The sequence below is a fragment of the Oncorhynchus clarkii genome, chromosome 7 (assembly GCF_045791955.1).
Source record: "Oncorhynchus clarkii lewisi isolate Uvic-CL-2024 chromosome 7, UVic_Ocla_1.0, whole genome shotgun sequence".
Taxonomy (NCBI): Eukaryota; Metazoa; Chordata; class Actinopteri; order Salmoniformes; family Salmonidae; genus Oncorhynchus; species Oncorhynchus clarkii.
The window spans coordinates 48,847,638-48,861,216 of NC_092153.1; the positions used below are offsets into that span (position 1 = coordinate 48,847,638).

Here is a 13,579-nt window from a genome sequence, read left to right on the forward strand (position 1 = left end):
ATCGTCACGCTATGAAAAGTGCATAGGCCGATACATGATAGTTATTGTTAGATATCAATTAAACAGCTAACTATCAGTGATATTAGGCTATATTTAGAGTTAGCGATCTAGCTAACCACTCCCTAAGGTGATTAACTAGCCCCAGATGAATTAGCCTATGTGATATTAGTCCCCAAATAGATGTAGACAAATTAATGTCAATTTAACAAAAACATCTGAAAATTCTGGACCCCTATTTTGATACTAAAATAATAACAATTTCCTAGTTGTCAAAACCCAAATTCATGACAATCACTGGTTTAGGTTGCACATAAAAATATATGGAATCATGCTGTTGTGCTTGAATAATACCATTTTAGTAGTCTAATACACGTATTAATGAAACACTTTGAATGATTTTATAATGTAATAAGGCTACTATTTATTTATTATGTGACCCCATTGCAATTGTAGTGCGACCAACTGTAAATGTAGTATGGGACCCTGTGACTATGCTCTTACACATACGTGAATTAAAGGATCTTTAGGCTATGCACCCACACTAGACCCCAAATGGGAAATACAACAAAATGTTTTAAACGTTTTAAAATGTCTTTTAAAAAATATGTTTTTAAATGTTTTAAGTAATCAAAAAGTAATCAGATTACGTTAACGATGACTTTATTTTTCATGCAACTGTAATCAGTAATGGATTACATTTATCAAGTAACCTGCCCAACCATGCGCACACACACACACACACACACACACACACACACACACACACACACACACACACACACACACACACACACACACACACACACACACACACACACACACACACACAGTTAGACACATTTCACATACACACATAGACACATTTCACATACACACATAAACACAACAAGAGAGAGAGTGAGAGAGACAGAGAGAGAGCAATTCTAAACTCACATTAGGGTAAAAAACCTCCGGGCCCACCCCATTCCCCCCCTCCTTCCCTCCCTCCCCCTCTCTTTCCTGCAGCTGCCTCCATTCCCTATGATTTCAGTCATTTACCACTCTCGTTTATAGTGGAGGCCTTTGAACAGGCGAGTGTGTCATTGTGAAGGGGAGTGTGTGCTAAGCCCCGCGCCTGTGTGTATATCAGTCTCTCCCAGCTGGGCTCCTGGGGGAGGGATAAGGCCTGGGAGAAAAGCCTGGATGTGGGCTCGGATGGAGACTGGGAGAACACTGGGAAAGAGGCTAGAATGAGGGCCGGGGAATGATTTATATTCTTTTGTCCTTCTAAATGAAATTCTATCCACACAGATTACCCCATCAGTTACACATACAGTACACACAAGAAGATACATCCCTAACCCCCCATGAAAACATACATGAGATAAATATATGAGAAAGACGGCTAGGATGGGCTCATGGACTCAACGACAATAGAATGAAAGCAAGAGTGAGAACGGAGGATGAGGTGAAATTCAAATAGTGAGAAGAAGAGAACGCGTGAGGGGGTGCTAGAGGGATCGTTAAGTGTGTAGTACAGGTGGAGCGTATGATAAGGACACTGTATTCACTCAGTCAGTATCACTGAGGAGCCTAAGCACAGCATTCATCAGCTACACTTAGGTTCCCTCAGGCACTATAGATGCTGCTATCCACCTGTGCTATTAAAGACGTTAGGCCCACTTTGGGAACAAAAAGCCTGAAATCTTCTCTCTTTACGACTGCAGAAATCTGGACCATGTCTGCAGCCCATTACATGTTTTGATCCACGATCAAAAAAACTCTGGGTCATATAGAGTCTATACAACCAACCTGAATGCCAGGAACCCAGCTATTATACCATTATTACCAACGGGGTTAGAAAAACTAACCAGGACATGATCATCGCTACAGTACCTCTCTCGGCTACTGTATTAAAGCCCACTTCAGGCTAACACGCTCAAGCTGTTGTGTAAGTGCCTATATTGGTATGTGATGATAAAGCAAAGCCTCTAAGAATATAAACACTCTCCAGTGGCACTATGTGTGTGTGTGTGTGTGTAGGGGGGACACACACACAAATTAACAATGTTACCATTGACTAGTTAGGAAGCTACAAATGGATCTATTTTGGTAAAAATATATATTCTTTAAATGGTCTTGGGCCGTGGTGAGCCTACAATTTCAATAATATCCTATTTTGTATATCATCCTCTCTTTCTACCTATCTAGTCTTGAAAGAGGACCATCTTAGATATGTAATACTGTACTTTTAAGGGGCATAACTAACCCAACACACATTGTGATAACAGTCCTGATCAAGACATTATGGTAGAATCAAGTTCTCATGGCAGTTGATCTCCCTACATGGTGAATGGTTTGTTCCCTGTCTAACCTATGACCCTCTCTCCCTATCTCCCCTGCTAAATCCCCCCACCCATCTCCCTGTAAGCTTGACTGACCATAAGCAGGCAGACAATCGCAATGTATTTTTATAACAGTACTTCTTCATGCTCCTCTTCTCCCCTTGGGGTTTCCATGGCTACACAGCAGTGCAGTTAGTCAGCCTCAGCCACCAAACAGTAATATGATTTGACTGTGTTTGTGTGTGTGTGTTAGTACGCCTCCGCACCCAGCAGTGGTACAATCCAAACAAGTGTTTGTGTGTGTGGATGGTGGGACAGCAGTTATTCTTTATGTGTATTGGGACAATCAATGGGTCTGTGAGTGTACGTGACAGTGAATGTTTGTGCAAAAACCTATGAGTGAGTGTTAATTATACTATATGTAAGAGTTGACTCTTTTAGCAAAACGCCACTTTACATCCATATTACTGTGCAATTGAAATTCTTTCTGTTTTACTAAAGAGACGAGACACAAACGAGACACAAAAGTCTGTTCACCTTGCTCTTCACACAATGGTGTATGATGTTACAGAACTACGAAGTTGGTACTCCGTCTATGGAGAAAAAGCAACAGCAGACCATTATGCGCTTCAAGCTTTTCCCTGTAGAGTTTCACTCATTGAGTGAGTAGCGTTGGGCTTGATTTCTGCCCCTGGCTCTGACATTGGGCCCTCCGAGCAAACAGGATGGGACAGGCTGTCCTTCTCCTGTCTGACTCGCAGACAGAGCCGAGCCCAGGCCAGGGAGGGACGTGAGCTCCTCTCTGACCTGGTGGGTTAGGGTTAGCAGGGCTAGATTCCAGCCTAAAGCTGCATCCACATGGGCCTTATGACATTGGATTGGAACTGAGGAGTTCATTTTGCTTTGCATTCTGTTGATCTTGTAGGTTTGAAGCCAGATAGTGTTTCTTGAAGCTTTGGAAATTGACATGATCTGACATTTGCTAATGTCCAGGGAGGTATGAGAGAGCGAGAGAGAGAAAGAGACAAGAGAGAGGCAGAGAGAGAGAGACAGAGAGAGAAAGAGAAGGGGAGACAGAGAGAGAAAGACACAGAGAGAGAGAGAGAGAGAGAGAGAGAGAGAGAGAGAGAGAGAGAGAGAGAGAGAGAGAGAGACAGACAGACAGACAGACAGACAGAGACAGAGAGGAGATTAATACTCCCTTGAGAGGGTGCATATTTTTTCTCACATTTCCCGGACATTCAATAACAATTATTATCTGAAATGGCAATTCCTCTTATTCAGCACCATTTGTGAAATAAAAATAGAGAAATCCCAACTTGTGTAAGGTTCTGTTTTCTTGAGCATTACCTATACGCTGTCCTGTGAAAACAATACAATTGTGTCTAGTTGAGGCACCTGAGAAAGTTGTATCAAATATTTGAAGTCACAGATACTATACTGACATCTGACACAAATACATATTTGTTTGTCAGCTGTCAGTATTCTGAAAGAAACCTATCATCTGACACAAGAGCGCTATGCTGCAGGCAAGATAGTGACTGTACACTAATACAACTAGTTCAGTATTAGGATGCCCACACATGCACACACACACACACACACACACACACACACACACACACACACACACACACACACACACACACACACACACACACACACACACACACACACACACACACACACACACAGAGGAGTTGAAGCACATATCAAAGGCCAGCTTCTGCATGACTTGGGAGGGAGGAATTTACAGCTGTTTGGAGAATTGTGTGCCAGATACTGACAATAAAAAAAGTAAAGTAACCTTTATTTAACTAGGCAAGTCAGTTTCTTAATTACAATGACGGCCTACCCCGGAGAACGCTGGGCCAATTGTGCGCCGCCCTATGGGACTCCCAATCACGGACGGATGTGATGCAGCCTGGATTCAAACCAGGCACTGCAGTGACACCTCTTGCACTGAGATGCAGTGCCTTAGACCACTGCACCACTCGGGCACATGTGCCAGAGAGCCACAGCTGCAGATTCGGAAATGTATGGGAGATGACCCATACATCCATCTCTACTGGAAAGGTTATGGACCACATATAACTCTGGAATAATCATCCACAAATAGATCATACAGACATAAAGATTGGTGCCGTTGTGTGCAGGACAATGTTGTGTTTTTAAAATGTCATTGGTAATGTAAATGTCAGCACGGACCTAAACCCATCAGATTAAATGTGAGCGGCTCATCAACAAACTGAACAAACAACCATGACTCTTCATCAATTTCAAAATAAGTCAGAACAAGTTTCCTCTACTACACTGTACATGTTTTGTAACGATTCTCCTCTTCGTCTGAGGGAGAGTAGTCAAGATCAGACCAACACGCAGCGTGGTAAGTCTTCCTGGGGTCCATCAAAATTAAGGAAGCTATACATTTTAAAAACATTACAATTCATAACAGATTTCACAATATATTAAGTGTGTGCCTTCAGGCCTCTACTCTGCTACCAGATATCTATAATACAACATCTATGTGTACATGTGTATATAGTGTTATCGTGAGATTGTATGCATGTGTCTATGTTTGTGTTGCTTCACAGTCCCCGCTGTTCCATAAGGTCTATTTGTATCTATTTTTTTGATCAAATTTTACTGCTGCATGAGTTACTTTATATGTAATAGAGTTCCATGAAGTCATGGCTCTATGTAGTACTGTGCGCCTCCCATATGCTGTTCTGGACTTGGGGACTGTGAAGAGACGTCTGTGGCATGTCTTGTGGGGTATGCATGGGTGTTTTAGCTGTGTGCCAGTAGTTCAAACAGACAGCTTGGTGCTTTCAACATGTCAATACCTCACAAGTAGTGATGAAGTCAATCTCTCTTCCACTTTGAGCCAGGAGAGATTGACATGCATATTATTAATATTAGCTCTCTTTGTACATCCAAGGTCCAGCCGTGCTGCCCTGATCTGAGCCAATTGCAATTTTCCTAAGTCCCTCTTTGTGGCACCTGACCACACGACTGATCAGTAGCGCCAGGTGTGACACAACTAGGAGCTGCCTTGTTGATAGCACTGTTAAGAATGCAGAGGAGTACTTTATTATCCAAGTTGGCAGCCAATCAGTCTGTCCGTTTGATTCTTGTGAACACAGTTGTAAGTGTTTTTATGTTTGAATGACCCTGATGCTGTCTACAGAAGCAAACACTTTTGATGTGAAGGTGGATGCTGTATAATACAACTGTTGATGGGAGACTCTGTTACAGAGGATTGTAAATATTTTTTTTAGGCTGGATCATGTTGTTGTATTGTTATATGTTTTAATTCTGTAATGTATTGATTGTTGCTGCCTTCTTGGCCAGGTCTCACCTGAAAAATCAACTCAAGATCTCAATGGGCTTTTACTAGTTAAATAAAGGTACAAAATTATAGACAGACATCTCCCCATTCTAGCTATAGTTCTGTCAATATGTTTTGACCATGACAGTTTACAATCAAAGGTTACTCCAAGCAGTTTAGTCTTCTCAACTTGCTTCTCAATTTCCACATTATTCATTACAAGATTTAGTTGGGGTTTAGTGAATGATTTGTCCCAAATACAATGATTTAAGTTTTTTAAATATTTAGGACCAACTTATTCCTTGCCACCCATTCTGAAACTAACTGGTAGTCGACGTGTATAGTGTTGAGTCATTCGCATACATAGACACTCAAAGCCAGTGGCATGTCGTCAGTAAAGATTGAAAAAAGTAAGGGGCCTAGACAGCTGCCCTTGGGAATTCCTGATTATACCTAATTTTGCTTTCCAAAAGTTTACTACGGGTTGGTAACAGGCTGATTGCTCGGCTATTTGAGCCAGATAAGGAGGATTTACTATTCTTAGGTAGGGAAATAGTAGGCTTAACCTCTCTAGGGGGTGTGCGACGGTAGCATCCCACCTGGCCAACATCCAGTGAAATTGCAGAGCGCCAAATTCAAAAACAGAAATACACATTCGAAAAATTAATAAAACATACAAGTGTTATACATTGGTTTAAAGATGAACTTTTTGTTAATCCAACCACGGTGTCAGATTTCAAAAAGGCTTTACGGCAAAAGCATACCATGCGATTATCTTTTTTTCTCCCCAATTTTGTGATATCCAATTGGTAGTTATAGTCTTGTCCCATCGCTGCAACTCCCCTACGGACTCAGGAGAGGCGAAGGTCAAGAGCCATGCATCCTCCGAAACGCGATCCTGCCAAGCCGCACTGCTTCTTGACACACTTCTTAACCCGGAAGCCGGCCGCACCAATGTGTCGGAGGAAACACCATCCAGCTGGCGATCGAAGTCAGCTTGCAGATGCCTGGCCCGTCACAAGGAGTCGCTAGAGCGTGATGGGACAAGGACATCTCGGCCAGCCAAACTCGACGCTGGGCCAATTGCGCACCGCCTCATGCGTCTCCAGGTCACGGCCAACTGTGACACAGCCTGGGATCAAACCCAGGTCTGTATGGTTGCTCATTACACACTGACCAACAAATAATCTTCACATCATCAACATAGGAATCACTACAAAACTTCTTGTATGACTTCTTATACACAATATTAGGCCCAGCCTTTGTAACTTTGGATTTCCTAGATATGGCTACTATATTGTGATCACTACATCTAATGGATTTGGATACAGCTTTCAAACCAATTTTGTCAGCATTAGTAAAGAGATTATCAATAAATATTGATGATTTCATTCCTGGGCTGTTTGTAACTACCCTGGTAGGTTGATTGACAACCTGAACCAGGTTGCAGGCACTAGTTACAGTTTGAAGCTTTCTCTTGAGTGTGCAGCCTGATGAATGCCAGTCAATATTTAAATCACGCAGAAAGTATAATTAATAAACATTTATTTTTAAACAGACGGAATTCCCGGTGTTTCTATGTTAAACAGTTTGTTATAATATTTCAGTGTTCTGTGATGTATATAAAGTGTAATATTGGGACGCAAACTTAAAGTTTAATACATTCAACTCTATATCTGACATATAGTCAATAGCCATGTGTATTAGGGGTATACTTTTGTTTCAGAGTAGATTTGTTTAAGACTACCAAGAAACACTACGAGACCCTGATTTAGCCCACTGCAGTAAAAGGTTCAAATCTTCTAGGACAGCTAAAATCTTCAACAGCGAAGCTGCATGGCACAGCTACAAAAACAAAGACCTTTGTTAGATACCCCTCTTGTAATATTATCTCTCAATTGTTGTAACTTGAGCTGCTGTACCAAACCCCCCTTCTTGTTCATGTCTTGTTGATGTGCAGATCATGTGACTGCTATCGTTTGTTTGATTGACATTGATAAAAACAACAAATACATTTTTTTTTTTATCAATTAAAAAAAACTTGAATACATTTGGGTCTATGACTTGAGTAATAATTTGTAGCCTATCATGCATTTGTAAGCACTGTTAGCCAAAGACAAATACCACACTCCTCATGATGAAATGATGTGCAGAATGACAAAGACAACTGCCATCAGAGCTGCTAATAAGAATCTGCAATAGTAAAAATACTGAAGATGACCCAGGTTATCTCTGTTTTGTCCGACCGGGGTCATTCCTACTAACAAAGCTGAATCAATTAAATCACCCTTGAGAATCACAGTGTGCAGTGGGTTGATTGTCTGTGTGTCACTATGCTCGTGGTTGGGAAATGTCTGTGTGTCACTATGCTCATGGTTGGTAAATGTCTGTGTGTCACTATGCTCGTGGTTGGGAAATGTCTATGTGTCACTATGCTCGTGTTTGGGAAATGTCTGTGTGTCACTATGCTCGTGGTTGGGAAATGTCTGTGTGTCACTATGCTCGTGTTTGGGAAATGTCTGTGTGTCACTATGCTCATGGTTGGGAAATGTCTGTGTGTCACTATGCTCATGGTTGGGAAATGTCTGTGTGTCACTATGCTCGTGGTTGGGAAATGTCTATGTGTCACTATGCTCGTGGTTGGGAAATGTCTGTGTGTCACTATGCTCGTGGTTGGGAAATGTCTATGTGTCACTATGCTCGTGGTTGGGAAATGTCTGTGTGTCACTATGCTCGTGGTTGGGAAATGTCTATGTGTCACTATGCTCGTGGTTGGGAAATGTCTGTGTGTCACTATGCTCGTGGTTGGGAAATGTCTGTGTGTCACTATGCTCGTGTTTGGGAAATGTCTGTGTGTCACTATGCTCATGGTTGGTAAATGTCTGTGTGTCACTATGCTCGTGGTTGGGAAATGTCTATGTGTCACTATGCTTGTGTTTGGGAAATGTCTGTGTGTCACTATGCTCGTGTTTGGGAAATGTCTGTGTGTCACTATGCTCATGGTTGGGAAATGTCTGTGTCACTATGCTCATGGTTGGGAAATGTCTGTGTGTCACTATGCTCGTGGTTGGGAAATGTCTATGTGTCACTATGCTCGTGTTTGGGAAATGTCTGTGTGTCACTATGCTCGTGGTTGGGAAATGTCTATGCGTCACTATGCTCGTGGTTGGGAAATGTCTGTGTGTCACTTTGCTCGTGGTTGGGAAATGTCTGTGTGTCACTATGCTCGTGTTTGGGAAATGTCTGTGTGTCACTATGCTCGTGGTTGTGAAATGTCTGTGTGTCACTATGCTCGTGGTTGGTAAATGTCTGTGTGTCACTATGCTCATGGTTGGGAAATGTCTGTGTGTCACTATGCTCGTGGTTGGGAAATGTCTATGTGTCACTATGCTCGTGTTTGGGAAATGTCTGTGTGTCACTATGCTCGTGGTTGGGAAATGTCTATGTGTCACTATGCTCGTGGTTGGGAAATGTCTGTGTGTCACTATGCTCGTGGTTGGGAAATGTCTGTGTGTCACTATGCTCGTGTTTGGGAAATGTCTGTGTGTCACTATGCTCGTGGTTGTGAAATGTCTGTGTGTCACTATGCTTGTGGTTGGTAAATGTCTGTGTGTCACTATGCTCATGTTTGGGAAATGTCTGTGTGTCACTATGCTCGTGTTTGGGAAATGTCTGTGTGTCACTATGCTCGTGGTTGGGAAATGTCTGTGTGTCACTATGCTCGTGGTTGTGAAATGTCTGTGTGTCACTATGCTCGTGGTTGTGAAATGTCTGTGTGTCACTATGCTCGTGGTTGGGAAATGATGGGTCTATGGACTTGTGCTGCTTACGCCAAATCCTGACTCTGCCATCAACATGACACAACAGGAACTGGGATTTGTTGGACCAGGTGATGTTTTTGCACTCCTCAATGGTCCAGTGTTAGTGATCGCGTGCCCACTGGATCCACTTCTTCTTGTTTTTAGCTAATAGGAGGGGAACCTCCTATTGTCTGCTGCAATAGCCCATCGGAGACATGACTGAGGAGTTGCATTCCGAGATGTGGTTCTGCACGCCACTGTTGTACTGCACCGCTATTTGTCTGTTTGTGGCCCGCCTGTTAGCTTGCTCGATTCATTCTCCTTCGACCTCTCTCATCAACAAGCTTTTTTTTGCCCACAGGACTGCCACTGACTTAATGTTTGTTTGTCAAACCACACTTGGTAAACCATAGACACTGTTGTGTCTATGGTTGCTCAGGGGGGTGGCTGTTTCTGAGATTCTGGATCTGGAACTGACACCATCGATCATACCACACTCAAAGTCACTAGTTTTTCCCATTCTAACATTCAATCAAACAATAACTGATTTCCTCAATGCCTGTCTGCCTGATTTATATAACAAGCCAAGGCCACGTGATTCACTGTCTGTAGGATGGTCCATTTTCTGTCCTGCTTCACTGCGATCTCTTTCAGGCAAAAGGTTAGTTTTTAGGTGTTGTTGTTCTCCAGCCTACCGGTGAAGACCTAACAGAGCAGTGATTACTTAAATAAACGTGAACTAGTTGGTCACGGTAAAGCAGTTTGTTCACGCGCTGGGACGGTTACTCATCTGAGAAATAGTAACACATCATCAGCGACACAGAACTCAATTATGATAATTCAAAGTTTCACCTGAGAGTAATGGAAATGAATGTAAACAAAAAACTTACAGTATAGCCTGCTATAACGCTGATTTACTCGCAAAAACACGAGACCCCTTGGGTAAACATGAAAGGCGCAATTATATTTCAGTGCGCAAATGTAGCCTAAATATGACTGCTATGCTATATTTCGCAGACACTAACGTTAATACATATGATGAATAAATTGACTGGCAACTGTAAACGTGTTTTCTATCATTTAGTTATTTCATGCAAAACAAATATGTGTTTCTGCAAACACTCAAACTTACCCATTCCAAAACACGGATAAATCCAAGAGGTAATTTAAGCACTTGAAATGTCCCAACAGACACGAGCTAATGGAATGACAACATTAACATAGAAAAGAATAACGATATTTTTCATTAAAATAATACACAAAATATGTAATGTTTGTATAGCCTATTTGACATGTAAGTTAGCCTACATTGTTAAAAAAAAATGAATAATGGCTATTTAATGCATATTATTTTGAGACCTGACAAAACAAATGTACAATCAACAAACATACCTCATTAGCTGATAACATTTTCAAAATACCTATCTCCTTGTTCAGTAAGAGAAAACAATTGTACAGAGTTACCCAAACCGCTTGATGTCTATGCCTCGCGCGTGTAAGACTCTCGGCTCTTATTGCTACTACACGGAAAAACCCGAGCTTTCGTCAGCTTGTTGAAAAATAAAACACCATAGAGACAGACGGGGATTGGCTTCACGGAAATGAACGATGGCTTCAAGATTTTACGATTGGATAAGATTTTTTTGTTATCGATTTAGGCTACGATGTGTTTATTGTTTGAACTGCCTCTCCTCCCCACGTCGGAGATGGATGAGAGGATGTGATTGTAACTGAGTGCCTGAATGTCGTCTCGAGGCGCCACTCATTAGTCTGGTCATATAAGTAGAAAAATATATCTTATTAATCATGCATCATTTTGTAGGTTACATGCCTGCGTGCATGCACTATCAATAGCCTGCGAAATCCTATGAAATGCCTTTGACCTGTGGGTATTTTCTTGTGACTCCACCATCTGTAGCCCATTCAGGATGAACCCGTCATCTGTCCCTCTGTAATGGTTGTGCTTTGTGCAGAATAATAACCCCCAAATCACTCCCCTATGGCTCCAAAAGCATCAAAATTGACCTCTTTTTTTATAAGAGGTAATTTCTCTGAATTCTGGAAATATGAGCTATATTCAGATGTCACTTCCATTACTTGTAGGCTACATAAATTATGTGGATTATTATAGAATTTGAGTGAACATGCCTAAATTGCTCAGAACAAAACAGTCAGAGAACATTGCAGATATAAATTGACTAAATGGACTATATTCCAATTCTACGTGAATGGTTCTTAGAGTTATGTCGTTCTGAAGGATTCCTTGTGTGATTCCCAGACAAAGTCAACATGGCTGCTGGCTAAACACAATCCAAGGGCAAATAGGTATGTAACTCACTGAAGACATAATGTTATGTAATGTGAAGCAGGGACTGTTTTCAAGTCTGAGTTGTACTCCTGTGTAGTCAGTGTACAGTCAGATTCAAATGCCCTGATGAATTATCATTTGCCTGACATTTTTGTTGTTGTTGATAAGGACATCTTTGTGTGAATATTATGATGATAACATGAACCAGATTTTCCTCGTATTTTTCTGTTAATATGGTGTTCCCTTGCTGTGTGATAGCCATTCCTAGCCACCCCACTGGAGGTTGAGCAATTTCTCATCTAATTAGCCAGCCGAGGCAGATACAAGAGAGCTGGACTGTAAACTAACTGTAGGCAAGATGATGGTGAGCAAGCGAGGCTTCCTGTGTCTGCTATAGAGATGACAATTCCAGTAGAGATAAGTTAAAACCAGGCCGACAGTGTGGCTAATTTGACAAAATCTCTTCTCACACCACCCCTCCTCCTCCCGTTTTACTCTTGCTCACAAACATCCCTCTCTTCTCCTTTCCCGTTTCTCCCCCTCTCTCCGTCTGCCTGAATTGCTTTGTCCTAGCGATTAGAAAACTGTTAGATCCGATTGGCCTAATATTCTCATCACAGTAAATCAAAAAGAAGTGAGCAGGAAGAATAGAAGATCTCATGCATAGTTTATCCATTTAGTAGGATGTGATTTTGTTCGTAAGCTGACTGTTTCTGAAAGGGCTGCCTGCCATTAATTTGTTGAGCCAGAAAACTCTACAGGCTTACCAGGATCAATAAAACTATGGTCCATACAAAGATTGAGCATGGTGCGATGATGTTGACAGATAATGATTTAAATAATCACTTTTCTACGGAGTACAGGTGCCATCTCAACATACATATATATATAAAAGTATGTGGACACCCATTCATGTTAGTGGATTCGGCTATTTCAGCCACACCCGTTGCTGACAGGTCTATAAAATCGAGCACACAGCCATGCAATCTCCATAGGGAAACACCGGCTGTAGAATGGCCTTACTGAAGAGCTCAGTGACTTTCAACATGGCACCGTCATAGGATGTCACCTTTCCAGCAAGTCAGTTCGGCAAATTTCTGCCCTGCTAGAGCTGTCCCTGTCAACTGTAAGTACTGTTATTGTGAAGTAAATCATCTAGGAGCAACAACGACTCAGCTGCAAAGTGGTAGGCCACACAAGCTCACAGAACGGGGAGTGCTGAAATGCATAAAAATAATTTGTCCTCATTTGCAACATTCACTACTGAGTTCCAAACTCTCTGGAAGCAACATCAGCACAATAACTGTTCGTCGGGAGCTTCATGAAATGGGTTTTCATGGCCCAGCAGCCGCACACAAGCATAAGATCACCAAGATCACTTTTTCAACTTCCTGAGGGTGAAGAGGCACAGCCCTTAGTGATTTGGACCCTAAGGAACTTGAAGCTCTCGACCCGCTCCAATGGACCTGTCGATGTGGATGTTTCCTATAGTCCACGATCAGCTACTTAGTTTTACTGACGTTGAAGGAGAGGTTGTTGTCCCGGCACCACACTGCCAGGTCACTGACCCCCTCCATGTAGGCTGTCTCATCGTCACCGGTGATCAGGCCTCCCACCGGTGTTGTCAGCAAACTTGATGATGTTGTTGGAGTGGTGCATGACCAAGCAGTCGTGGGTGAACAGGAAGTACAGGAGGGGACTAAGCACATTCCCCTGTTGCGCCCCCATGTTGAGAGTCAGCATGACAGAGGTGATGTTGCCTACCCTCACTACCAGTGTCGGCCCGTCAGGAAGTCCAGGATCCAGTTGCAGAGGG

At 42.2% G+C, this 13,579-nt stretch overlaps 1 protein-coding gene across 1 annotated transcript in view; it reads right to left on the bottom strand.

The window, feature by feature from the left end:
• The window catches only part of LOC139413416 (synaptoporin-like), a 34,222-nt gene extending 23,276 nt beyond the window's left edge, over nt 1-10,946 (bottom strand). Inside the window, exons 1-2 of the mRNA XM_071160774.1 lie at nt 10,848-10,946; nt 10,588-10,653 (exon numbers count right to left, since the gene is read on the bottom strand). Coding sequence (XP_071016875.1) covers nt 10,588-10,653; nt 10,848-10,865 — 84 coding nt within the window. The 5' untranslated portion in view covers nt 10,866-10,946. The remainder of the gene's footprint in view (nt 1-10,587; nt 10,654-10,847) is intronic.
• Between the last annotated feature and the right edge of the window lie 2,633 nt (nt 10,947-13,579).